Source organism: Lonchura striata, chromosome 17 (genome assembly GCF_050655825.1).
Source record: "Lonchura striata isolate lonStrDom1 chromosome 17, ASM5065582v1, whole genome shotgun sequence".
In the NCBI taxonomy this organism is placed as follows: Eukaryota; Metazoa; Chordata; class Aves; order Passeriformes; family Estrildidae; genus Lonchura; species Lonchura striata.
Genome location: NC_140719.1, coordinates 6,037,362 through 6,065,197, shown reverse-complemented (window position 1 = coordinate 6,065,197; position 27,836 = coordinate 6,037,362). Strand labels below are relative to the sequence as shown.

The following is a 27,836-nucleotide window of genomic DNA, read 5'->3' as shown; positions in this document are numbered from 1 at the left end:
CTACAAGGGAAAGGACAAATGCACAGCTGTGGGATATGTTTGCAGACTGTGGGGTGCAGAGGAGGCTGTTGTGCAAAATCCCCTCAATTTTCCTCGATTGGAAGTCTCTGTTGCCAAGACTTCCTGCTTAGCAATGCAGAGAGCTAATGCCACACAGCTCCAGAGGTATTTGCCTGAGCCATGTCCTCCACAAGTTACAGATGTCCTGATTCATCAGACTCCTTTGTGAGAACAAGTAGCTGGGATTTCCTCTGCTTCCTCCACCTTTCCCTGCACTCATCACCCAATCTGGTCTTCTCAAGCCACTCTTTATTTCAGAGTTACACAGTAATTCCACTTCTCCCTGTCAGAGCAGATACAACCCTCTCTTCCCCCTCTCCTTTCCTCCATGAAAACACAGGAATGGAAACAGGATAACCTGGATCTGCCTGTCTAGCTTCTAGATAAAAAGATGTGATTTTTGCTGGAGGAGTGAGATGTTGTCCCTTATTCTGGTTCACACCTGGCCATGTGGTGTGAGGACATTCTCCCAGGCAGATTGAGGTGGCAGATCAGTGACATTCCTGCTGCCTACACAAACATCCAGCACCCTGTCATTGTTCTCAGGTTTTACCAGCATCTATCTGACTGCTGCTGACTGAAGGGAGTTTTCCTCAGCTACAAAAAGACAAACCTGTACAAGGCCACGTGTTTTTGGATGTGACCAAGACAGATGGGATTAATAGGAGCTTGCAGACATCCAATTAAATCTTCATCAAGCCAGGAAGGCAGGATGATCTGCAGCCTGGAGTTTACAGGGGGGAGGAAAAGGTTTCCTGCACCTCAGGAATGTGGGATTGTTGGGGGATGGATAATTCTGCACTTGTGAGTATTTTAAGGATAACTCCAGAGAGAGCCACAAAGCATTTGGTTACTGTGATAGCAGTGTCTGGGGAAATACTGGGCAGAAACAGAGCAGTTTCTGTAAAGTGATGGAGACTGAACTGTCCAGGAAGGTTAGTTGTGCTAAACAGTGATTTAGATCTTGGTGATTCTTAAGATATTTAACCATTTCTCTCAAGGAGTGGATGGAGGAGTCGGTGGACTCCAGGATCTGGGGTTTAGTCCAGAAACCAGCTACAGTGTCTTAAGCTTGTCCTAAAGAAAAAACCCTTCTTTTGCCTTGTCATTCCACAGAAATGGGAAAGCAACTCAAAGGAGAAATGGAAATTGCAGACACAGGAGTCCTGGCAAAGAGCTGCTATAGTATAAGAAAAGTTGAATCAACTGGTTTGACACTACTCCCCCCCTGTGCAGTCTGGGCTGCTAAATCATTCTCTAAAAGCAAACATCTAAGAAGAGAATAAAACATCTGACAGGAGGAGGAGAATGCACTTAATGGTCATTTTCCACTGCCCTCCTAAGCAATCAGAGCCAGCAATAAATAACTGCACCTCCCACTCCTTTAGACTAAATAAATCCTACAGCTGAATATCTGTAGGAGGAGGGCTCTTGTGACAGTGAGACATTTACACACACAGCTTCATGCTGATTTAGCTGAAGCTGTGTGTTTTGTGCCAGCACCACTAAATCTCTGCAATCAAGGCCCCTCTCCTTTTTGCTTTTTCTAATGTGATTTATATCAGTTTGGGACAAGGCAATTTCCTCTCAGTAGGAAGCTGAACTGTGGTGAGGCTCCTTGAACAGGAGCAGAAGTACCTAAGACACAACAGTTTTTCCAGGGGATCCACCTGGTTTGTTTGATACAGGGCTGCTTTTTCACACCACATCTTTCCCCTAAATGCATTAATGCAAGCTCAGTGTCAGTGTTGGATCATCTCCTCCCCATCCCAGTATGTAAACAACATAAAACCAGTGTAATTATAAAAACACCAGGTAATTGGACAGTTACTGTCATCATCAGTGAAAGACAAGAGCTCCAAAGAGGATCTGAGCATAATTTATCTATACTCCATGGAAAAGGAGATGGGGCAGATATCAAAGAAAGAAAAATTGAAACTAGAGTGTCACGAATGGAGGGAGAGTGAGAGGATGGGGTATAGATGGCCAGAGTGGAACCAGCACTATGATGCTGAATAAGAAAGAGAAACTAGAAAGAGGGTTTCACATGCAAATTAAAACACAGTGCAATAAGGGAGTATTCAGATCACCTTATCACCTTTCAGTCCATGCTCTCCAGGGTTTCCCATCAGCCCCTGAAACAAAAGGAAGTTCAGAGTGAGGCTGAGCCATGGTGGAGACTGGCTCAGGTCTGTGACATTGCTGTTTGCTGATGGGGCTGGTGGCTCAGACCCACAGCAGTGGCCTGGGACAGTCTCAAGGTCAAATGCCAGACTGCTCCCAAAGTGTGCTCCATCACACATTCTTCATGTGGGAAAATGCTTCTGGAATTCTCCACTGACTTACACCCACTGCAGAGCACCAGTGGGATGTTGTGTTCAGCACCACTGCTGCCCATCCTTTCTCTCAGGACAGTCACCACTGCCCCAAGGAGGAACAGAACAACCTTCAGCCCAGCTCTGGAGGGATGAGAGCTCAGAGATTCCCTCACCTTTAATCCTTTTGGTCCTGGATAGCCAATTGGTCCAACAGGGCCCATGTCACCCTAGTGAGAGAAAGAAAATTGCCGCAGTCATTGGGTGCAAACCCAACAGATCACATGCGGTGTGAAATTCCTCTGATATCCAGTCTTGGTGTCCCTGAAGAAATGCACTATTGATATCAACAGAAGCAGCATCCTGGTATGAATCAAGGCTCTTTGAATGTGCAGACAGCCCTTAAATAAATGCAGCACTCAAAGAAAAGAGAGGAGAGACAGGAGGTGGGGACAGAGGTGTCTCATCCTGCTGCAGTGAGAAGCCAGCATTGGTGGCATTGTGTGCTGGGACTTATTCTAACACAGGAGGACAGCAGAGCTCTGGCTGCTCTGGGCACCCATGTGTGATGCACAACAGAAACCCTTCAGTGCTGGTGTTGAAATGGGCTCTGGCTGCTCCCTGCCATGAAGAGAGGCAGTGACAGGGTGCACCAGCCTGGCCTCAGTGTGTAAATAAACAGGGCAGGCTCCCTGAAGGAGCGATTCTGCAGCCGCAGCCCCGGGCCCGCGGTCACGCAGAGAGAGCTGGGCTGCAGCCACCCCAACAGAGCCCTTTTCATACCTCCTAGCATAAAGGCTGCTTGTAGAAATGCCTTTACTTAGAGCTCTGCCCACATGGTTAATTAGGAGAGCAAGAGGCTTTAGTTACACCTAATTCTGCTCTTCAGCCTCTCTTACACCGTGAACTGAACTCTGCAGGGTGCGTGAGGCAGCCAGAGCCTGGCTGGTCCCTGGGGTGGCTGCAGGTGCCAAGGACAAAACTGAACAGGGGCCATGTGTCACCTTCTCCATGCCCTGCAGCGTGGGCCCTGTGTGCACACCCTGGATAAGGAGCTGGAGCTGTCCTCCACAGGGAGGACAAGGCAGGATGGATGTGCTCTCTTCTCCCCAGGAGGATGGAGGGGTCACTCTCAGTCTGTCCCACTAGAGATGTTTCAGCAGCCTGAATTCAGGAGATGCATGTTACCCTGGGACACAAGATCTGACTCCATCTGACCTGAATCTCAGTTTGAAGTTTGGCTGGGCCAATGTGGAGGGGAGGACAGGCAGTTTCTGACTCCATCACTTCTAGAAGGATCATGATCACTTTTGCCATCTCTGACCTTACACTTTCTAACAAACCAAACATCTGTGAGATAAAGGCGACAAGGAAAAGATATATCTTTCCGAAAGCAAGGAGGAATATAATTCAATCTGGACTATACCCTCAATGGTATTGTTTTAAATAGCAATCTTTATATTCCAGCTTTTTGACAGGAGCACATCCTTCCTGCTACTATGGCTAAAGTACTCCCCTCCACTAATGAGGGGAAGCAGACCTAGTTCGTGGTTCCATGGACAACCTTCCTGTGAATCCAACTCTGCCTCAATCCCCCAACTCCAAGATGGGTGCATCACTATATTCCCTGCTGTTCCTTCAAGGAATGTAAGATTTCTGGGTTTGTGCAATGCCTACTGCAATGGAGGCCTTGATCTAAGCTGACACACACACTCCTGTAATTTAAGCTATGGAAAGGCAAAAGGGGAAGGTTTTAACCATTCCTCACAAGTCAAATTTCCATTGTTTGTCACAGCTGAGGAGGAATCATTATGAAAGAATGCAGTAGTAGTAACAGAGCCTACCAATTTTTGTGCATGGAAGGGAATAACCTAAAACAAGTCCCTTGACCTAAAAATAAATCATACTATGTTCAGCTGGGCATTCACTAACCCCAGCACAGCTGCCAGAGGAGGAGCTGCCACCCATCCTTAGAGCCATTTATCTCCTGCTGGGGGAAAAGTGTAATGAAGGGTGGAATTTGGCTGAGTACAAAATTACCTGGATTAGTGATGGGATGGTGAAAGTGCTTTTAAAATTCCTGTCTACCCAGAGGACATTCTATTCCTGCCCTCAGACTCTCCATTGAACAAGAACTGTGTGTCCCTGAGGTCACTGCTTACAGGGACTTGCTTTTTAAGAGGTCCTGGTATGGAATGAATGCTGCATCTTTGAAGGAATACCCTGGCAAATGCTATCAAAAGGGCAAATTATCACTAACAACAGACATCTAATCTGTTTCCTTTTGCTTGGAAAGGGTTTGCCCTCCTCCACCTCCCAACCCACCAGGAAACCCCCTCTCTCCCCAGATGTCACACCTCCCCGACTTCTTCATCCTGCTCACAGGAAGAAAATCTGTGTGCAGTTAGGCAGGTTGAAAGGGTTAAAGCCCGACCAGCCAGATCTCCATTTGTTTTTGTACTTACAATGAGTCCAAGGACTCCAGGAGGACCTGGGGCTCCCAATTCTCCCTAAAAGGAAAGAGAAACCCACATGGTTATGGAACACTTTATAGACAAGCAGAGACTGAAAGGCAGCTTAGTGTTTCAAGGGCTTGAGGGAAGGGAAAAGACCATCCCTCCCCCTTCTATCCCCCCTCTCAACCCCAGCCCCTTTCCCCTCCCAAGCGATCCAGAACTTCCATTTTCAGGAGTGCACTTGTGAGCACATCCTGGGAAGACACAGGCTGCTTGTTGTTGGGCAGTTATTCCCAGGGCTGACTTCCCTTCCAGGAGCAGGCTGGACGAAAGGAACATTTCACTGGCCAGGGGAGAGGTGGGAGCCTGCCCCAGGTGAGCTCCAGCCACTGGCAGGGAGAGGGAGTAGGAGACATGGGGAGAGCAAGGAGAGGAAAGCTGCTGCTTTAGCATTGGGAAAGGTGAGGTTTTGGGAGTGGTTATGTAATAATAAAACTCACAGGCTGCATGGAAATGAAACTGGGTAGTTTAGGGAGAGGGTATGGCAGGTTCTGGTGCTGGCAAATGGGTCCTGGGAGTGTATGTGGCACCTTGGAGCTCATGATTCCAAGGGTCAGACTGCTGACAGGGCTTGTGGAGCTGGTTTGGCTTCTCAGCTTCACCACAAACTTTCTCTGTGTGAGCTCTTCAAAGACATGTAGGAGCACTCTCAGGTGCTTGATGAAGTCTTCTAGTGAAGTACAGCAGAGAAGCTCTGCCAGACCTCCAAAACTCACCTGTCCAGGTCCCTGGGCAGTTCAGCAACCATGGGGTGCTCAGCCTGTCCCGTGTCCCCCTCGGTGGCCTCACTGGCCATGCTAACAGTGAGGTGCTTGTCAGGGCAAGGACTTGCTCTCACACACCTCCATCTCCAACGGGGCCTCTCAAAACAAGTGCATTGGAAATGCTGAACTTCCCATTAACTCAGACAGCCCTGCCCCTGCTCTGGATCATGCTGGCTACTTGCTTTGACAGCCCTGCTTAGTTTATGGTGCACATCTGGTGGAGCCCCCGCAGTGCAATAGAGCTCCCCTTTTATGGAAAGATTTGCCCAGAGGAAGAAGGAAAGAGAAGGGGACGCAATGTGACTGGATGTGCTCAGGGCTCCTTGGGTAAAGGGTTACGTGTGTTTATTTTATGGGAAGCAGAGTAAAGGACTATTGGGCAAGCACACACACAAAAAAGCGTTTCATAATCTCAACCAGCCTAAAATTGCTTTTTTTTTTTATGGCCAGTTCCTTTCCTGCATACTTGGGACATCTGTGGAGCAATTGTTCCTCATGGGTGGGATTTCTGTGTCCTCAGAGCTACTGTTATAAGGTTGGCTTCAAGCTTTTAGCCAAGGCCTGGCATTAGGGGCTCAGGAAGAAGAGGGAGTATCCCAGGAATGCTGAGCACAGGAGCTGCACGGTGGCCTGGGTTTCCCAGGCAGCTCTGCAGGCTCCCAGGGTGGCTGGGCTGCAGGCTGGGTGGATGCTCAGCTCTTGGTCCCACCAGCTCCAAGAGGCACTTCCCAGATTTTCTGACTTGTGTCATATTGCTATTCCTCAAGGGAACGGGTGTATGTGGAAATGCATGACCTCACAGCTAACAGAAGAGGATTTCCTCTTGGAAGAGGAGGGGGTGGACTCCCCTGGGAGATGTGGACAGACTAGCTGTTAATTTGAGCCATTCCCTGGTCTAGGAAATGGAGGATTTACAAGTGGCCTTTCCTGGCTATCAGTCCCTGACCTGTGAGGGAAATCAGGCTCTATTCTCATTTTTTCAGCGCATGGACTGGGCACTGGGACAAGAGAGAAAGAGATGAATCAACAGCCCTTTCCCACGTCTAATTCCAGTGATTAAGAGCCTAATTGGAGTGGCTAAAGCACTGGGGGGGGAACATGGGATCTGGAATGCGATGGCTCGACAGTTCTCAGCGAGCTGGTAGGAGGGAGGAATGCCCCTGGGGCTGGAGGAGCCTGTGCCCGGAGGGATGGAAAGGAGGGAGGGATGGAAAGGAGGGAGGGATGGAAAGGAGATCCGAGGCTGTGGGTTCAGCCCTCCCCACGACCCGGGGATCAAACAGAGGATGTGGCAGCCGGGCCCGGCAGCTCAGCTGCACACCCCACCTACCCAACCTAGCATATTTGTGTGCTCCACAAACAGACTTTCTGGCATTTTTCTGCGTCTGTGACTCCACTTGTGACCCTGTGAACCTCCCTTTAAGTCAGCCCAAACAGTCTGTTTTCATTCTGCGATCGCCAAGGCACATTAATATTTAAAAGCCGTTGATAAGATGAAAGAGGAGCAATCCTTCTGGATGAATTAACGGGACATTTGCTGCTCTCCCAGGCTCTGAGAACAGCCATTCAGCTGACTGGCATTGAGAACTTCTTCTGAATGGGGCTTAGACAACTTGCATATTCAAAAGAAAACAAAATAAGTTATTTAGGGAAAAACAAACAAAAAAAAGTCTTCCTGTTCTCCAGGATTCCTGCTCTTCCTGGTGGGCTGGCTGGAAATAGCAGTATAATCAGAAAGTTTTCTACTTTGGTACTACTGATTCCACTCTGACCTATGGCTTAAATTGACTGAAGGATGGGAAAAGTCCTGCAGAAGTATTCCTTGGGAACATCATTCTTTCAGTTCACCGCGTTTATGATTCTTGTGCTGGATTCCCACAAAGGCTGGAGTTGTAGCTGAGCTTGGCTTGGTGACTGGAGCCAGTTGTGAAAATAACTTTTATGCTGCATATATGACGAATGGGAACTTGCAGGCACATGTGGAGTGGGTTACTTCACACAAATCATCCCGTCAAACCCCAGAGCAGCATGGTGATTATGTGTGAATAACCAAGGCAGCAGGAATTTCAAAGATGAATCAGTGCTGCTCACATGCTAATTCAGGGAGAACCAACAAAGTAATTCAGAAAATAATTTAGGATAATTAATTCATCTGAGAACTATTGCAAACCACGAGGACATGTTCTGTGAGCACTGGCAAACACAGCACATCCCCAGAGTTTACTGCTACAAGAGCAGAGCAAATTAAACCTTATCAGCACCCAGCTGCTTAAATGACCTCTGTGACCATCCTGACCCAATTCCCAGGAGACACATCCCACTCTTAGGAAGCCAGCAGGGGTCAGATGAAGACTGAAGGGCAAGAACTCGAGAGACTGGAGACTTACTCCCCATGCAATCCCAGGGCAGGCAGCAGCTGGGGTGTGGAGTCTGTCCCTCAGTGCTCCCAGACACTGGAGCAGGGAATCTGTGCCCTGTGGTAGGGACAACGTGGTCCAACACTGCCTGCTCTGCCAGAGCAACATCCTTGCCATTTTTTTCTTTATTTTCTCCTAGCCACACCTTCTGGATAAGAAAGTACCTGTCATGACTGAGGTGCAGGAAAGGCAAGAGATGGAGACAGAAAAGTGATGGCAAATGACCTGACAGTTACAGGAACCAAACACAGGAGTTTTCAGCAGGGCAGGGATATACATTTTTTTTTTTTTTTCCAGGAGGGACAAAACCAGCCAGCAGCTGCCACCAAGCATAAAAGCTTCACTCAGTTCTAACTAGCATGATGCAGTACAGTGTGCTGTCTACTGCAAAAGAAAAAAAGAAAGGAAAACGTTATGAACTTACAGGGTTCCCATCGATGCCTGGAGGCCCTCGTTCTCCAAAATTACCAGGAAAACCCTGAGGAGGCAAACATGAATGTTAGTTATTGAGGCTCCCTGGTGTAGACAGTCAGTCACAAACCACTCCCCTTGCACCCGTGCAGCACTTTGGAAAGCAGCAGAACACAGGGACATGTGGGACAACCAGCCTGTCCTCATCCAAACCACTCCTGCCACACCAGCACAGCTCGACAAGGCCAAAACCCCTGATTCATAAACCTCACTACAGTGGCTATATTGAAAATGGATTGTCAATCTGAATTATTTAGTGCTGTCTACTAACAGGACCATTTGTACAGCACCCCCTCCTCTCAGGATAGCTGGACAGCACAAAGGCTGCTGGAGCCATGCAGATGCTTAATGGAGCTGATCGGAGATGCCTGGTGAATTCACTCCCTTGCAGCTTGCCAGAGGAGCAAACGCTTCCAAACTCATTACAGCCCACACCCCAGGGCTGTGAAAGGCCATGTTTACTACATGAAAAAGGCACCACAAAAGACGACTTCATCTCATTATATCCGATACAAGTTTGGAAGACTTCAGACAATTGTAGGGAAGGGAGTGGAGGTACTGAGCCAGAGCCAGAGCGCAGTGGTGTGACACGTTCTCTCTCAGTCTGGGACAGACCCTGTGCTCCTCTAAGCCCCCCAATTCCCTGCTACAACCAGATCCCAAAGCAGCTTTCTCTTCCCTGTGCTGCCATGCTCTGTCTCCCACAGGAAGAGCTCGGACTGGGAGTCAAAGTAAAAGTGCTTTATCCCCTTCTCTGGCTCACCAGAAATACAAAGGACAAGATGGGCATGTTGTGGAATACCTGAGAGCTTAAACGACAGGGATGAAGCAGACAGGGAGAGGATGCTGTCTTCTCCTGCCTGCTTCCCTGCATACTACAAACACTGGCTATGTGGGAAAAGCAAATCTGAGGGAAGTGGAATGCAACAGCCAGTGGTGACAATGCTTATCTGGAAACTCATCAGCAACAATGAAAACTGAAATGATCACAGCAGACAGAAGACTACACTGGGAAACTGTCATCCAAGACCTCCCTTGACCTTTGGGGGTTTACAGCTCCTGGTGAACAGAAAAGGTAAAATGTTGCTTGGTAAAATCTAAGGTGAAAGATGTGAGATCTGTTTAAGTCAACAAAATATGTGCTGCTGACCTCAGAGCCAGCATTTCAGCTCTTCTGTACCAATTCCCTACAGCATGAAGGGCTGAACTGACATGAGCTATTGCTTGCTTGGATTCAACACTTCTATTTTATGGGAATCACTGCGAATAGGAAAGTTGTCTGCCTTTCTCCAGCTAGGCACTGCATCCCTGAGGCCTGTGCACATGCCAAGAAGTTGTGGTAAGGAACCACTGGAAACAGCCTTCTGCCATCTAGAGACAAAGATGTCAAATATAACAAGAAGGCAGGGGGGCCTACAATTTTCTTTAATGAAAAAAGGAGAAAAATAACTCTGCTACATGCTGAATCAATCAGATCAGAAGAGAGATGTGCAGGGAAAACTCATTGGTCAGTCAAGACAGAAAAAAAAAAGAGATTGCCAGAATATTTTGCTGTTTACAGTCATGTGGCTTGCCAAGGAAAATATGAGTGTTCATAGACTGATACTGTACTTACGCTGCTGCAGATTTCAGTCACAGCCTTCAGCATCCCCCAGCTGCATCCTTCCTTCCTCAGAGAGCAGAGCTGGGCATGGAGTGGCCCATGGTGCCACTGAGCTGCAGCCTGGCCCTGTGGCTGCTGAGGTGTCTGCTATGGAGCTGGGCTCTTACCAACATGGGGAGATTTTACTACTTGGAATGGTACAACAAAAACAATTTTGCTACAGCAGCAAAATATCACCTAGGGGAATGCTTGCTCCAGACTAAAACACCATTGTCTGAATTTGGTTTAAATCTGTTGCAATGTGACATAAACAATGTGCTCCTGTGCCAGAATAAAAGAACCCAGAGAAGGAACTATTTAAATGCATGTGTTTCACACATGTGTTTCACTCTTTTTTTATGCCTCAGTTTCTAGCATTAACCTTCCTGCTTAAAGACAGGAAATTTGAGGCAGTTGGTGATAGAGTTAATAGAAGTCTAACTTTTACACAGGTTTTCCAGCACTAGATCTCCAAATATCTAGAAAAGAGATTATTCCTGTGTTTGGAAGGTGGAGCTGAGCACCTGAGCTCCCTTGGCCAATATCACCAAGAGATTCAGCAACCAAGAGATTCAGCAATAAAACCTGTTCACAGCATCCTGTGACTGCCCACAGAGGTCGGGGTCCTCAAGGTGCCATGGAAAAGGGTCAAAGTGGGAGGAAGCTGAGAAGAAAAGCAGAGCAGGCCCAGGACAACACTCAGTACCAAAGCCCCATCCTTGCCAACACTTTTTTTTGTCCTTAACACATCATCTGCATTGCTGGCACAAGCAGCTGCCAGCCCAGCTCACCCATTACTGGGGTGGTGGGTGGTCCCCTGGTACATATTGGCCCAAGCTGTAAAACAAACCCAGAGGAGAAGACAAATGGAAAGAGCAGCTTCAATTCAACTAACCCCAGGCATCCTAGCCCAGAAGTAGAGTTTAGCACACAAGCACAGGTTTTACAAATTAAATGAGGCTAAGGCTGGTGCCTGTAGCACAGGGAAGGATATTTCAGCATTGATACAGTCTGCAAAGACCCAAATCAGGTTGTGAAAGCTGTCCCAGCACAGCTCTTGCACAGCAGGAAACAATCAATCTTTTAAGCCCCTAATGAAAAATAAAGCACTTTGTTTCCATGGGGTAAGCAGTAGCAGTTTAAACCACAATAACAGTTCCAGTGACCACAGTGTCCTAATTTATTGGATCTCACACATCTGTAAAAGTTATTTTTGGTGCCTCTCCTGCCTGCACCTAAAGGAGAGAGATGTTCCCAAGGAACAGAACTAGCACTATTCAACTAAAACAAGCAGCCCAGGAGTTACAAGCAGACTGTGTTACCCCTCTGGTTTCATTCCCCTAAGCAGTGACACCTCTGCTCTCCCATGCTCTGCTCCAACAGCCTGAGGAGCCCAGACTGAGGGGGAACACATGGGGCAGGAAGCTCATTTTATGGTGCTGGCAGAAAGGAGGGTCACAACTGGCAGCCCATTACAGGAGACTTTTGAAAGAGATTAGAGAATCCAGCAGATTCAGAGTCTCCTATGAGTGCAGAAGGGGTTTTGGTACAGCAAATCCATAATTTTTCAGGGTGTTTTTTTTTTTTTTCAGGAAAGCTAGTCCCTGGAAATTTTGCTTAAGATTTGGGACAGCAAAAGAAAACATCGCAGTGAAAAATACAGAACCCACTCTGTGGGAGGGATGGGATGTACAGAGAAAGTCCAGGATGGGGAAGGGAATGGCAAATGGCAGCAGAACTGGGAAGAAAATGCTCGAGTAACAAGCTGTGCTGGCCAAGAGCCAGCGGGGTGCTTCTCTGCAGTGCTCCAGTCAGGTATGACAAAACTTTTGGCTCTATCTCACAGCTGGGAAATTCAGAGAGGAGGTGGGGGAAAACGTCCAGCTGAATGGATTTCACATTGTCTGAAGGAGAAGTTCAATGAAAGAAGCAAGATGAGGCTTGGGGAGGAGTTGGAGAGAGCACACAGGCTGATGCTTTGCACTAACAAACTCTGGGTGCCCCTGTGCACCCCTGTCCCCAACTCAAGCAGAGCTTTACAGGGGTTGCACAATTTGTCCTCGCTGCACTCGGTGAACTGAGACACAGAGAGATACAAACTGATTTATCCCAGGTTACACTGAGGAGTCTGAAGCTGAAGCAGTAACAAAGTCTCTATCTTTGAGATGTTCCAATAGTGCCTTAATTCCTTTTCATCCCCACTCCCTGCAAAGGGCATCCTTTCATACACCAGGAGACTCCTGCTGAGAACAACCAGACCTAGACAGACACTGGAACCAGCTCCTCTTGCATCAGGGGTTTACATCCCCCTCCTCCTCCCCTTCCTTTCTTCCACTGCTGAAAGCAAACAGAGCAGCCTGCCCTTTCTGCTGGCTGCTGTCAGCCAAAGCTGCTCCTGTCAGAGCAGACACCACTGCTCCTTGTCCCTTGTCCCTGGAAGCTGCTGTCCCCAAGGAGCAGGGACTGGTGACACACACGGTGTCCTCTGCTCCCCCAAAGTCCTTTCAGGTGCTCACGTGTGGGTGGGTGTGTTGTATGTACACAACATCTGATTCAGTTTAAAGCACTTTCCCTGAAGGAGTAAGGGAGGCAGTCTGGCAGCCTGCTGGTCTGAAGAATCCAGGCAGGTCTTCATGCCAACAGAATCGTTCTCCAAAAATAGGATTTTATTTTCCTGTTGGCTGAAGGTGAAGCTGCTCAAACTAACCAGCCCTCCTGTCTTGTCTGCAAAAGTCTCTTTTTGCCAGTTGGCTCTGGCCAGGTGAATCACTGCCCAGGAGCCTCCCCAGGGACAGACCTTGCAAGTCAAATAATTTAAGTAAGGAAAAAGAAAAAAAAAAAAAAAGGTGGTGGAGAAACAGGGCTGAGGGTGAGAGAAAGCCTTCACTGGAAAAAAAGGAGGAGAATAAAACAAACAAGTGTAGCTTATGTTGGCAGCTCACACCTCTGAGAGAATTCCTGGTGTGGAGAGCAGACTGAGCCCCTCCACAGGTGGGCAAGGGGTGGCTCAGCCCCAGCAGGAGTCACCCCAAAGGGGGCCTGGCAGACCCTGTGCTCCTGCTGTGCCCCAACAGCTACAGGGGGACCTCTGCCTTCCCCTGGGTGCAGGCAGCTCTCATCCCTGCAGAGAGGGAGATGCTAGCCCTGGCTGGGTGTGGAGTGGAGGTCCTGCTGCAGCTCTGCTCTTCTGCCACCTGAAAGAAACTTTCCTCTCACCCCCCAGAGACTTCACAGCTCCATGTCACCTCTTGGGACAAAGATTTCAGGGCATTTTAAAACATAATTATCCCTCCAGCTGTGGGAGTACAGCAGGAGCAACACAAGAAAAATTTCCTCAAGACCCTCTAGCCAAACAACACTCAAGTGAATGCCAGCCCCTCCACACTCCTGCTCCATTCCTTTTCCACTGGTACAGGATCTTTTCTTGATCTGCAGAGCTCTGAGTTACCACTGCACAGACACGTTGGCACTGAGCCTGCCACTGCTCCTCCTTATTTATGGCAAACATCTCCAAATCAAGCAGCCTCCCATCCAAGAAAGTCCAGTAGCTTTAGGGGTCCAAATGCTTTCAGACTCATAGGTGACAGCTGCATTATTTTTCCTTATAATTTCTAATGAGAATAGTTTTTGAGCTTTGATTAATGAATGAGCTTTTCCTTGAAGGATTAAAGATGCCCGAAACACCTCGGTTCAGTTCTTCATGAGATTTCTGAATGATGATGGACAAGTCACTTAGGAGCATTCTTGGAAAAAAAATATCTTTAGGATTGTTTCTTTTCTTTCAGTGGAAGTTATAGCTCTTGGCATCTTTTCCCTGTGTTTTCAGTATTTTGTTTTGCCCATTCTTTGTCCCCCTCGCCAGGTATTTTGGATGGTGTAATCATGGACATAGGAACATGTGAGAAGTAACCATGCAAGCACCTCACCACAGAGATTTGGGAAACTCCAGACATGTGGAACACAGCTCAGGCCAAAAAGAGATGGTGACATTTGCTCTGGGCTCATGCCTGCATTTCAGAGTGGTGAACCAGGCCAAGAGGGGTGGAGAGACCAGACCAGCTGCCCAGCTTCAGTGTCCAACTTCAGAATTAAAAAAAGTCACTGATTGCTTAAACCACATCTATTTTAAAAATTCAGGTTAATAAAGGGAAAAAAAAAAAGCAAAGAATTTACTTAAATGGCTAACAGGAAACATCTGATCCATGGGCTAAAACTCTCTCATTAAAAGAGGAGCTTTGTTCATGGCTAGTTTTCAGGACCTCCACCGGACTTTTCATGTAAACAGAATGATTAGAAGCATATTCTAATTTTAAATTAATCAGTTCCTGAAAAAGGCACCAAACATTTTGGTGGTACTGGGGTAGTGGCACAAGGCAGCACTACCCAAGTCCTGTCCATCAGCTCCTACAGACCATTTGTGCTCCCTCCTGCAGCTCATCTTGTGGATTTACCTGTACACACAGCTCTTCAGCCCACTCATTTCTCTACTGGCTTTGGCTGGCCACATCTAGAGTGCTATGAAATGCTGCTACACTTGCCCAAGTCTCAGCTCATGTGGTTGCAGGAGACTCTTGGCTCACACGCTCAAGAAAGGGTCTCAGCTACATGCAAAGCAGAGAAAAGACTGGAGCAAGAGAGATGTTTATCACCTCAGTCCCTACAGAGAGAAGCAACATTTGTTCTGTCAGTGGTCTGTGGCTATGCCAGCCCCTCCAAACATATGGCAGAGTGTGTCTCCCCACTGTTTGCACAGACAAGAGCTGAGCCTGTGTACCTTGGCAAGCCCCACGCTCTGACATCCAGTGTGGCAGGCACATTCTTCTCTCTCTCAGGACTTTTGCATAGAAGAACACAGAGGAAAGAAAGAGTAAACAATTTCTAATTCTGCTCCTTGTATTTCTCATGTAGAATGTGCTTAGAGAATTGTTTACTAGAATGATTGCTTGATTGGATTCTGGTGAGGATTGATTGAGCCTGATGGCCAATCCAATCCACCTGTGGTTGGACTCTTGCAAGAGTCACAAGTTGTGACTTAGATATAATAGTTAGAAAAAGTAAGTATGTAATTTTAGTATCTCCTTTAAATAATATATGAATGTATTATAGTATAGTTATAATAAAGAAATCATTCAGCTTTCTGAACTGGAGTCAGACATCATTTCTTCCCACCAGGTTCACCTGCATTGACAATAATCCAGGATGGATCTATCTGAGCCCTCCATCAAAACATTGTGGGAGGCTACAAAATGAAACCTTCCTGACCCAGAGGCAGCCCTGCTTTTGGCTATCTAGAGGCAATTGATGACTTTTCATATGCTCATGCTGGTGGGGAGGGCAGGGTATCACACGACTTTCTGACAGCTTATCAGATGAAGGAAAAACCAATCTATTGCAACCTGGTGCTCACTGGAGGCAGGGGCTAATGCATGATGAGTCACACAGAAGAAGACAACACACATGGAAAAGATCTTGGTGAGAAGGTGCCACTCTCTGTGAGAGCTGGAGAGGGGGATCCTGCCTGTGGCCAGCTTCTGGGAAGTGGGTGCCAGCTCCAGCAGCCTGGCACTGCACTGGTGCTCCCAGCAAAGTCTGAGGCTGGTTCCAGGGGCTGCCAGCTCGCTGCTGGCTCTCATGCTGGGGGTGACAGAGGGCAGGGACCCTCCTGGACTCACTCCCATGCTGATCCCTATGACTTCAAATCCATGTGTCTTTTTATGGCACCCCTTCCGTGAGACATGAGCTGTCATCCTTGGCATTTCCATGCTAAGCTCCAGCAGATGAGCTCAAAGGAGAGCTCTCCAAAGGCAGTGCTATCCCTGGCTTGCACAGAGCTGGAAGAGCCAAGCAGCTTGTGTGACATGCGTGTCATGGAGAGAAAGCAGAACGATGAGCACAGAGAGAAATATCTGCTTGTGGTGTTAATGGCTTGCTCGTGCTGCTGTTACCAAATCCTTCCAGCCCTGGGGAGGGTCTGATCCTGTGCTGTTTTGTGGACCCTTTGGGCCAGGGCTTTTCTTTCACGAGGTGTTTGCATAGTACCTGGCACAGTGAGGCTCTGACATAGCAGCGCCACCAGGTACTTAGAAAAATGTAAGGAAACTTAAGTTGTGTTTAACGGACTTGTGAATAGTCCTCAGATGAACCTCAAAATTACTAAGTATGTCTTTGAATTAAATTTCTCCTTCTTCTTTTCTATCTTTTTTAAAAGAATGCTACTAAAAAAAACCCAGATTGTAAGCAACAAATCATAGCTATAAAATAGCACAGCTGGTGCAGTACTGACACTCTATGCTCTATGCAAAAAAAGAGAGATATAAGCACACATCAAAACCAAAGATGAACCAAAAAAAGAGCTCAAAGCTCTTTGGATATATTTCCTCAAGTTTTGCCTTTAAGTCTTTTCCTCTAGCAGAGCTTAAGAACTTCTGAAAATATTCCACTCTATTTGAAGTTTAATACAATCTGCAGTGCAGACACTTCTGTTTGTGGCTATCCTTCTCCCACAGCACAAGAACAGCTTGGTGTTCCTTGAGCTAGTTCTATCTCCTACTCTTCCTATGAGTCATTTCCTACAGTGGCAGCACAGCTCCTTCCTAAAGATGAACCAGGACTGACACATTGTCTGCATGGCAAGACACGCTATCAGCAGCTTCTCTCACTCCTTCCCCCAGCATCCCTGATGGGGTCTTGTTTTTATAATTTTTTTTTCCCCAGCCGCTCAAATAACACCACAAAAATCCACAAAAAAACACCATAAAAAGACATATTTTTCAGCCACTGCACTGGCAAGACTGAAGGTTTAAGCAGGCAGCTGCATCAGCTCCAGCCCTCAGCCCACCCCTAAAACAGGCAGATCCAGAGACGTACAGACTCCTGTTAATTCAGCCTCCTTTGTGCACTGGGCTCCAACCATAACTCTGCCCCCAGACCACCCCCGGCACTCTCCTTCTCCTGGGCCCATATTTTGGGATGCACTGGCCTTCTGCATCGCTGATGTGGGGCAGGGAGAGGTGGAGTCAGCTGTTTCCACGACAGACTCACTATGTCCCTCACAGCTCTGCAAAACTTAACTTCCCTGGAAGGATTTCAAGCTCTGACTCATGTCCAGTTCCTCTATTTTAATCATTCCCTCTTACATCATTCTGAGGCCCACAGTGTCACATGCAACCTCCCCCAGCCCCCATCTCCTCCTCGGCTGAGCACTGATCCACTGCCAGCTCTCATCCCAAACAAAGCTAGATACAGAAATATCTGTGATACCAACTCCCTTCCTCCTCTCCAGAGCATTCACCAGCTCTGAAGGCAGCTAACAAGGGCTTCCAAGAGCTTCCCCCAGAGACAACAGAGGAACAGCAGCCACACCAGCAAATGTAGGGGTGCAGGGATGGGAGAGACCAGAGAAATCCCAGAAGGCTCACGAAAACCCCCAGGCAGGGGGGAGGCAGCAGTGGCCAGGAGATAAGTGTTGGGAAGAGGATCAGGTCATCTGGTTTGTGCTTTCCATTTTTCCCAGAGACTTCCTGAATAACTGTGGATGTCACTTAATCTTTCTGTTCACGCTCAGAAGTTCAAATTGTCAGCATCAGTCCATTCAAGATTTCCTATTAAACCTGATATCATAAAGCAGGGACGGAGCCAAAACTCTCTGAAGGAGCCAAGCAGAACAAAGGTGCTCACGCGTGGCCATTTAATCCCTTCCCTAGATCCCAGCCTAAGTGCCTCCACGGCTCAGAGATTCCCTGCTGATCTCGGGGGAGCCCCTTGCTTGTAGCAGTGACCGCCAGACCGAAACCCTTGCCTGGAAGATTACAAATCCTGGCCAACCAACAGCTGGAAGGCTTTGAGCCTGCAGCGTGCTCTGTGCAGAGAGAGCAGAGCCCCTGCACCTAACGACAGTTGCTGTGTTTGTTTTGCCCTGGCCAGTGAGTCATGGTTACACCACGGGCTCTGCACTTATTCATCACAGAGATTTCTGGTGCAACCAGCAGCTTGCAAAAGATCTGGTATAGATTTCCAGTACCCCTCCAAAAAATCTGCTCGACTGCTCCCATTTCAGGCAAAGGACAGGCAGGATGGATGCAGCACTGCTGAGGTGTTGGCACTGCTGAGGTGTTTGCATGGCTTTTGCAATGAGAACATCAGTGAGTGGTGGGCATGGGGCTCCTGGGGCTCCAGGCAAGGGGGGCATGGGGAAAGCCCTGGATTTTTCCATGTGTGGGTGAGTGGACATTTTGCAAGAAGACTGTGAGTGCAATGATGTCCAGAGGTCAGAGGAAACTCAGGCTAACATGAAGAACAAGGTGCAAAGGCAATGAGACACAGCAGAGCTCCAACATGCCTGAGCTCTCTGCTGATTCCTGGAGCAAAAAGCTTTATCCAACTTCCTAAAGGAGGCATACAGAACTGTTTAGAAGAAAGTTGATGGGGTAAAGTCTTTCCCTTTCTGTCCTTTCCCTGTTTCCTCTGCTCATTTCAATATTTTTCCCACTTGCTCTTGCTTTTTGCTAGAGTCAGCACAGCCCCCCTGGTTCTTCTACACAGCTCTCACAGCTGGCTTCAGCCCTACTTGCAAACACCTCTTCCTCCTGGCCAACTCTCACATCTACCTGGTGTCTCCTTGCTCCTCAAACCCATCTCTGATCTATTGCACCACCAGGAACAAAAAGGTTTCTATACAAACCCACACTTGCATTACACAGACCAGGATGGGACAAGGGTTGGAGAGAGTCACAGCAAGAAGAGGATAATGTGATAGAACTGGTGGGAGTGCAAAGCAGGAGATGGAACAGAGCCAGTACAGACACCTGGGACACTGCAATCATGGCTGGGTATTAAAAAGTGCATCTAGGGAAGTGATTGGCCAGAGGCAGGACAGGAGGGAAGATGTTGCAGAAGAAAATCTGAGAAGTGTAAGATCCAAGGGAGCATGGGAAAAGAGCAATAATGCATGTGAATTGAGCAGAGCAAGGAAGAAAGGAAGAGAGCAATATGTCTTTGGTTTTCTTCCTGCTTGAGAAGACAGATATGGAAAGGTTTGTTTGAAGATATGAAAGGACCCAGCCAAAAGCCAAATGTCTTGTTTCCATTTTCATTCGACAAGGTCTGCATAATAGACGAGGAAAAACTTTACCGGCCTACCCATCTTGCCCCTCTTCCCAGGAACTCCAGGGATCCCCTGCAAGGAAAAAACACAGAGAGAGGGAGAAAAAAAAAAAGTTCTGGTTGAGAAATCAAACAGCCAACCAACAATACAAAGCAAAATGAGAAGAGAAAGGAGAATGCAAAACAGGCTAATGACTGTGGCATTGTTTGGGAATCAAAATGTCAGCTACTTGCAGTCGGCTGCGAGAGCAGAAGACAATTAACCTTCACCCATTAACTACGGCCTCCCGAGGACACGCGCAGGCAGCATCCCCAGCCTGGGCTGTGCTTAGCAGGAGCAGTCATTAAGCTACTGGTCTGGAACCAAATGAGGGCCACCACCCAGGCACTCGCTGCAGAACTTGTGTTTGTGTTTCTTATTTAGCTCTACAAGCATTAAATCAGTGTCGCCAGAGCACAGGGCAGGCCCCTCCCAGGCAGGCACACTCCCACATGGTCCCGGGGCCTCTCTGGTTTCTTGCATTTGAGGGAGGAAAGGCTGGAATCAAACTCTGTTCGTCTTCCAGTGACCTTTTTAGGAGATCTTGTAGTGGGGAGAAGGGGGTCCTTGGATAGGAAGAGATTGGGCTGGTTGGAGGATGTGGAGATGGAGGGCAGAAAAGCAAGGGATGACCTGTAAAGCTCTGAAAACTTGGGCTGGGGGAAGGCATGATGAAAAGAATAGGAGGAAGGGAGGACATGGCCACAGCTGCCCACTCACAGCCCCAGGCTTGACTGCCCAACTCAATGCAACTGGAAATAAAGCCATTTTCAGAAAGCTCAGCATTGTGTCTTCCAAGAGCCAGGCTCTTTCCAAACATCTCCAGTCAGACACACAAAATGCTGAGACAGCATAGCTGGGAGGTGATTCCTGTGGGATCAGGGAATCTCCATGGACATTCTCCTCACCCTGCCCCACCTCTCTAAGATGAACTGGCAAGGGGGAGAGGAAAGGCAGGTTTTTAAGTGAAGGAGAATATAAAAACTCCTCTGTAATCAACAGCAAGGTCTGATGGCCCTGCCTGAAGCCTGGGTTCTCCTCAGCTGGACACCATCATTATACAGGGACACAGGTCTTCATTTAAGTGTAGGAGGAGACTAGAAAAGGGATAGGTAAGCATTAGGCATGCTTGCCTCCTTCCTCAGGAAGTAGGGATAGAGAAGGTTACATCAGGCTCTGAAGAGCTGCATTCAACCAACACACCAAGATTTTCTTCACAAAATACTCACTCGTTCTCCATCGGCTCCTGGTAGCCCAAATAATCCTGGGAGACCAATATAGCCCTAAAGAAAAGAGGAAACAAGGAGTCAAATACTTTTCTGCATTAGCATGCAGTCAGTCTGCGCTTCCTGAAGAGCAGAGCAACCTCCAGCGTTGATCAGCGGCAGCCGAGATGAAATAAACCTTGAGGCAAGTGTATATGCCCATGGACTGCATGGTGCTGGCTTCCACGATGTAGTCCAAGGGCACATACCCTCACACCAGGGATCAGGAGGACTCCAGGCAGGAAGAGGACAGCCAGAAGAAACCTTACCTGGGCTGGCTCTAAGTGCACCTGAAGGAAATGGAGCTTGGTTTGAGATTAGCAAAAGTGATAGCAAAAGTAATCTACAGACCTACACCTCGTTTTGTCTTTCTTTGCTTTTGACACTTGTTTCCAACTGTTCTGTTGTATCAAGCTCTTTCTGTTTGTCTTCTGTCACCTGGTCACAAACTGCTGCCCCTTCTGAGGCAAATCCCCCCTTTTCCTGGCACCTGGGCTGCCACACCTGCAGTGAGTCCTGGCTCTGCCCAAAGCCTGTCCCTGCACCACCAAGACCCTGCAAACCTTCATCATCCCAAGCACTGGAGGCCCTGCATGGGCTGGGAGAGGCTGAACCTGACTTTCCAGGCTTGGGGGATTGATGGGAGGCTCAACTTGCACATCCACACCATAGGGAAACCACCTTTGCACCAGCACATTTCACATCAAACCTGCTGCTTCCACACTCATCAGAAACCTTGTGTTTCCAGGTTTCCCTATGGCCTGGGGCCCTGCTGAGACAAGACACGCTGCATAAAACACAGCGTTTCCCTTCCCTTGCCACAATGGCAGCCTTGTGTTTAATCCCTTTGCTCAGCAGCCTGGACAAAGTTACCTTGTGTGCTGGGCCCCTGCAAAGGCCCGGCTGGTGCCAAACATGCTGAATCCAGAGGAAGTGAATTTCAGCAGGGAGCCCCCTCTGTGGCACCTCACTGTTAGAGAAGCCAAGTGCTAACACTGCTTTTCTCTCATCTTTCTTTCTCCATCACTGCTAAATCTCTATCTTCCAATCCCACCAAACCTTTTTACCAGCCCATCACTCCCTGTGGGTTGTGTTTCCTTTAGGGACAACACCTAGCTGGGAAATAATGCTATGTTAAAATGGTCCTGTCTGCCTTTGCCTCCTGAATCCTAAAAGAAACCACATAACTCCCAAACTTTTCCTGGAGAAGGAAAAAGTAGAGGTGAAGGGCAAAGAAGAGTCCAGAGCTGACTCCCTTAAACCAAAAAATGCACATATCTTACTTTAGCACCCAATTCTGATTTTCTGTGGTTGAACTAAGGAAGGGCTTCCTTGGGTATTTATAAATATTTCAGTCCCCACCACTCAAGGGTGCAAAATGGAGAATAACTTCCAAATCTTACATTCTGCACATCTACCACCTGATAATTACACAAGGTCCTGGTTAGAGCAGTGAAGAGATGCCCCAGAGAAAAGTTTAGCCCTTGCAGAAGTGGGATGAGTCTCAGATTTTCCTTTCTCCTGCAGGAACTGAATGTGCCCTCTCCCTTCCCAGATCAGAAATACTGCTAGCTACAGGGTCAGCATTTGTTTATTCCTTGCAGTTTTCCTATTGATGAAAGCCAGCTGCTTGAATTTACTTCATATAGAGAAACTATCACGTGTTAGAGAAATGGGGATTTATTGGCTTAGAATCGCATTGTGAATTTTTAATTGCAGGAAAAGAACAAAATGTGATTAACAAGAGCTTTAAGTAGTAATAAAAAAAGAATCCTTTGCAGTGAGAATAAAACCCCACCAATTATTTTTGGTGAGCAAAACCAGACAGGATGGAGATATTGTTTGTATTTGCACATGGCTTCAAGATGCTGGCTTGCTGTTGTTCACAGTGATATAAACCACTCCCAAACCAGGCTTGTACCCAAATGAGCCCATACTCAGCGTGGTTAAAGTCTGCTGAACCACACTGATTGAAACTAAAGAGGCCTTTGGGACATGGGGCTTGCAGGCTTTGATACAAATTTGTAAGCCATTCTTTCCTCTCCTGCAATGTGAGCTCTGAAGGGACTGACTTTATCATCAGCACTATTGGGGAACTTTGATCAAGGTACATTCCATGTTTAATTTAAAAAACTTAACAGTGCTTCAATAAACAAGTGGTGCACAGCTCAAATCCCCCAAATGCAACAAATTAAAGCAACCAGCTTCAGAATTGCAAAATCTAGCCTAAAGTTTCTTGAGAAGTCTTTGATAAAAACAAGCAGAGAAAAGGCAAATGAAAGGTTTCTTACCCGAGTGCCTTTTGGGCCAGATTCCCCTATGGGGCCAGGTAAACCCTAGAACAGAAGGGAAAAAACAAAGACAAATGTGGACAAGCTTTAACTTAAAATAATGAGCAGTGCCAACCCCCCAAGCACCATCCCTGCACGGTTCTGCTCTAAGTGCTTCTTAAAGCTCTTAAAGCTTTAAGTGCTGTATGGTTCTGCTTTAAGGTTTTGCTTTAAATATCCAAGGAGTATCAACAAAGAAGAAAAAAAGACAAAATAATACAAATAACAGATCTGCCATTGTTGGGGAGCTAGGATTTGGCAGAACCTGAGACTGCTGCACACAGTGAGCCTTCCCTGGGGCTGAAGTAGAGATTTCTGATGATAAAGACCACAAGGGCTGATGCAGTGGGGTGCCCAGAGGTTGTGTTACACTTGGGATGCGAGGCACAGTGATGCTCTGTGCCCAACAGCTCTCCATTCATCTTCCTGCCTGAGCAAACACATGCATAGCAAATGTATTCCAATACCTACTTAGGGAACACTGGTGCAATGAGAAATTTCTACAGCCTAGAAGGTCACTTAGCAATGCAGGTACTGTGATATCTCTAACCCTTTGCAGCATCAGCTATGAAAAGAATTGAAAATTAATCCCCCATTCTAATTCTATGCCCAATTCTGCTTGCTCAAAATACTGCAAAGAAGAAAAGTGCAAAAATGCAAAATAAATTTCCATGTTTATTGCCTTCTATCAAGTTTCTAGGTAAATTTTTTTCAAGCTCCAAATTTTGATGGGATTTTCTGGGGGAAGAAAAAAAAAAGCTAAGTCCATATTTTCTTCAGCTGGCAGCACTGCAGGCTCAGCCTGGGATGTGAAAGTCAGGTTGTGCTCTTTCCTGGCTCCTGCATCATTGCCAAGGATTTCAGGCATCAGGGTGAAGTTACAATCCTGCCTGTGATGCACAAACCAAACCCGAGCCAAGCACTCTCTCCCATCTCTGCAGAACCAGCACAGCTGACAGAAGTAACAAGCAGTAAAATCTCTGTAAAGTAAACAGCCCTGATGCAGGATACACACAGCATTCAGATAGGTTGAAAAAAAGCTGCCTTAAAAAAATAAAAAAGTCATTTTCCTGACCCAAACCATGTTTTTAAGAAGGCAGATTTGTTCTTTGAATGTCAAGGCACAAATTTCATCCTGCTTATCTGATGGGCTGAATTGCTGAACAGCATTCATTAACCTTGTATGTCCAAAATCTCTTGGACCTCTTCTTATTAGTCATCTAACACACATTCACACCTAGGAGACTCTTTGGCATGCTCAGCTCTAAGAGCCTTTCAGAGGATGAATGGAGCATTTAGTCAGGTGCATAAAGCTCCCATGCAGTTCTGCCATCTGCACTCTCCAGTGTACTAAGCAAGGTATCAGTTTAATTTTCAATTTAAAATGGGCCATGCATTATTGACAGTCTGAGGCAGAGATGCAGACTTGTTCTGCAGGTCTAGGTCACGTTTAATAAAATAACCTACACATCTGCATGAAAAATTCACATCCAAACTCATCATAAGTCTGAAAGACTCAGGACAGAGTATTTGGGATCTTTGACATCTGCCTGGTCTCTTGGCTTACAGGTAAATGTGGCAGAATCCAGCACCAAATATGAAAATAATTTTAAAAAACCCTGACAAACTCCCTTCACAAAATGTTATAGGGCTGGAAGTTCTGTCCTCCAAGAGATTCCATTTTTTAGGGTCTTACAAATTCTACTCTTTCCTTTACACTACTCAGCATCATATATCAGTAGGACAACACAGTGTCCAATCTTGATCCATTATCCCATGCACATCCCTTCATTCCTAAAGCTGTCTTTGTGTCATTTTTTTCAGCACGAAACAATGACTTGATTGTCTTTCATCATCTTTTTTGCAGCTGCAAATATGGCTTTTATACATATATATTTACAGTTCATGCATAACATTGTGTGTGTATACATAGGTTTATGCCAGTGCATTTTACTAGTCAGAGTTCATCCTCCAATAATAAATACACCTTTTTCCATCTTATGTTTCTAACTTATCCAACATTAGATGCAAAACATGCCAAGAAAAGAAGGGTTAGCATCTTGCACGTCTTTCTCTGCATTGCTGTCCTTTTTTTTCCCTGTTTTACCGAAGAAAAATCTATCATAATTTGCTGTAGCCATTCAAGTTTTATCTATTATAGGCACAAAATACTTTCTAACAACATGTCAGAGTTGAAGGACTGTATAATTGGTACAACATCTCGAGGAGGAAAGAAGGAAAATATTCAGTGATCAAATATACCAACATTTTCTAGAGGACTGCACTGTCCTTAGTGGGACATGTCTTTAGCTACCTGCACACCCAAATCCCTACTCTGTGCACAGCACGATGAGATTTACTGCACCTGCCTGCCAGGATAACCTTTGGCACCTGGACTTCCAGCTGGTCCTCGTTCACCCTTTGGGGAGAAAAAAGACACAAAAAGTCAGGTGAATGCCCCACCTGGGAAGCATTTTTAGCTGAATCACTGTGGAACGGATTAACCTGATGCACATTTATCGAGAGGAAAACAATATTAAGGGTAGATAATGAAGTTAATTAACAAGGTGGGGGGAAACACAGGGAAACCAAGTCAACAGGATCCATGCAGTGAGCAAGTGCTGCTGTTTCTCATTCTCCCTTCATCTGGGGGAAAGCAGCAGAGAATCTGGAACAAGGACACCAAGAGAAGGTGTAAGGCTGTGTCTATATCTGGCATATGGAACCGTTTTGCTGGTGGGAAAGCACTGCCAAAATTCTTCAAAACTAAATGGATTCATGTATAATATCCTTTAACATCATTGCTAACAGGGCCTGCTATTCATTGCTTTTTTTTTTTTTTTTTTTTTTTTTTTTTTTTTTTTTTTTTTTTTACTGCATTGCAAACATCAAACTTAACCAAATAGAGAGGGGGGAAGAAAAGGGGAGGTGGAAATGGGCTTTGGGAAGGGAATTGCATATACTCAACACAGTGTGGTTAGTAAAGTACAGGTGAAATTAATGTAAAAAGACAAATAAAGGGGTAGGATGGCTAGTTGGTTTTTCTTCCCCCAAGTAAACTAAGTGTGCCTGAGCAGTAAAAATTAGAAATGAAATGTAAAAACTCCAAGGCAGTCTCCTCCCACCATGCCATGGATTCTGGCTCTGTGTGTGTGCTCAGATCCTGGTGTGTGCCCAGCTGCCCTGGGAGGAGCTGCCTGTCCGCACTGAGCAGGCTGCACCAGAGCCAAACCAGCACCACAGCCAGCAAATCCATCCCTGCTTAAAGCTCCCCTGTTGGGAAGTGGGAAAACTCACCTGGTCTCCAGGGTGACCTAGTGGTCCAGGGTAGCCTTTATATCCCTGTCAAAATAGGATGGAAGAGATGAATACTAAGAAACAAAAATACAATAAAATAATCTGGGTTTGGTTTCTATTTCTCTTTGCAGGTGGGACTAAAGTGCTGAGGAGAAGCAGGATTTTAGACAGCATTGCACAATCATGAAAACTTTTATCAAGCTGCTTAGTGCTTGCACCATGCAAACCTGCTGATGTCCCTGCTGTGGTCAGGGGTGGTATGTACTCCAGAAGGAATTGCTCCATGGACACATTTGGAGTGGTCTCCACGCTCAGATCTATTTGTAATCTACACCTTGAGCAAGGCTGTCCTTAATCCTCAGGAAACCACAGGCCACAGAGTGAAATGTTGGCTTTGGGCACATTGGGGGCTACAGCAACATGAGCCATTTGTGTTTCAGAGCTCTTACTTTTGCTATAAAGTTTGAAATACCACAGGAAACACCAAAACAACCATTTACTGTCACAGGAAACTTCAATTTTTCTACCTTGAACTTGTTCAGCTTTTCTAATCTAATTATTACAAGATCCAGAGTGCTTCATTATGAAGCTACTAAAAATGGTGAGCAAGCTGCCTCTCAACCTGCTCTCTCTGCTGAATTAATTAGAATGAGTTTCTTAATCCACCTTGCTCACTGGCAAATGTTTCAGGCTTCAAATCATTCTCACAGGTCTTTCATAATCCTACTGCAGTTGGTCAATATTTCATTTCTTTGGGGGATGCAGACACTGGAGCAGGACAAGGGCAGCCTGTTTGACTGCAGACTGAGCACTGTGTGTCTTTTAAGGGAGTTTGCTTTATCCTAGATTTACCTAGAGCTCCCTGCAAACAGAATTAATTCTTTATGTGATGGACACTTCAGATCTTTTCCCTCTTCTTTATTCTCTTGCTTTGTCAGTTTAAAACAAGCTTCCATCAAGAGAAGCAGATCAGGAGATTAAACTCAGTTACAGAGATGACTGTTTAGCTGGGCTAGCAGCAAGATTAAAAAAACAAAAAGAGCAGAAAATTTGCCTTGAAACAAATGGGAGAGGAAGAAAAATAAACATGGAACAATCCTTGCACAAATACTAGAAAAATAACAAATTGCTTTCAATTTCAAGAGTGGGTTGCAACTACTTGTACCTCAGTCCCTGCTCCAGCACACCTCATCTGTCTGTGAAGGCCACGGGGAGTGTTCCTGCTCTGGAAGCCATCACCAGTGACAGGGGTGACCAAGCTCTTGGCCTTTGGCTCCACTCACCACACCAGCCCAGGACTGTTTCTGCTCCCAGGTCCACACCTCTGCTTTAACAGCTTTTTTATTCTTCCCACGGGCTATTCCAGACCTGCAGCCTGAGCCTCTGCTGGCAGGGTGTGCAGCGCTCCCAGCCATGCTGGCCACTACCCTCTCCCCTTTGCATTCCTCCTGCCTTGTTATTTCAGACAGTCTGGCCTGCAGTGATGCTGATTCCCTTCTCACCAGTTCTCTCCTGCTTGGCTTTGCTGATACACAAACAGCTGCACCTTCTGACAAGGCAGCCCTGAAAGACCATTGTTTGAACCACCTTGAGGTGCTGTGAGGATGGGCAACTGTC

General features: G+C 46.7%; 1 protein-coding gene across 7 annotated transcripts in view; it reads right to left on the bottom strand.

Annotated features, from left to right (window-relative positions):
- COL27A1 (collagen type XXVII alpha 1 chain) overlaps positions 1 to 27,836 on the bottom strand; it is a 141,654-nt gene that overhangs the window by 69,956 nt on the left and 43,862 nt on the right. For all 7 annotated transcript variants that reach the window (XR_014958809.1, XR_014958810.1, XM_085594041.1 and 4 more), the window contains 9 exons: positions 26,220 to 26,264; positions 25,288 to 25,341; positions 22,884 to 22,928; positions 20,557 to 20,610; positions 19,316 to 19,360; positions 8,497 to 8,550; positions 4,841 to 4,885; positions 2,552 to 2,605; positions 2,151 to 2,195 (listed from right to left, as the gene is read on the bottom strand). Coding sequence is in view for 5 of the 7 variants with exons in the window: in XM_085594041.1 (XP_085450167.1) it covers positions 2,151 to 2,195; positions 2,552 to 2,605; positions 4,841 to 4,885; positions 8,497 to 8,550; positions 19,316 to 19,360; positions 20,557 to 20,610; positions 22,884 to 22,928; positions 25,288 to 25,341; positions 26,220 to 26,264 (441 nt within the window). In the remaining 2 variants the exon portion in view is untranslated. The remainder of the gene's footprint in view (positions 1 to 2,150; positions 2,196 to 2,551; positions 2,606 to 4,840; positions 4,886 to 8,496; positions 8,551 to 19,315; positions 19,361 to 20,556; positions 20,611 to 22,883; positions 22,929 to 25,287; positions 25,342 to 26,219; positions 26,265 to 27,836) is intronic.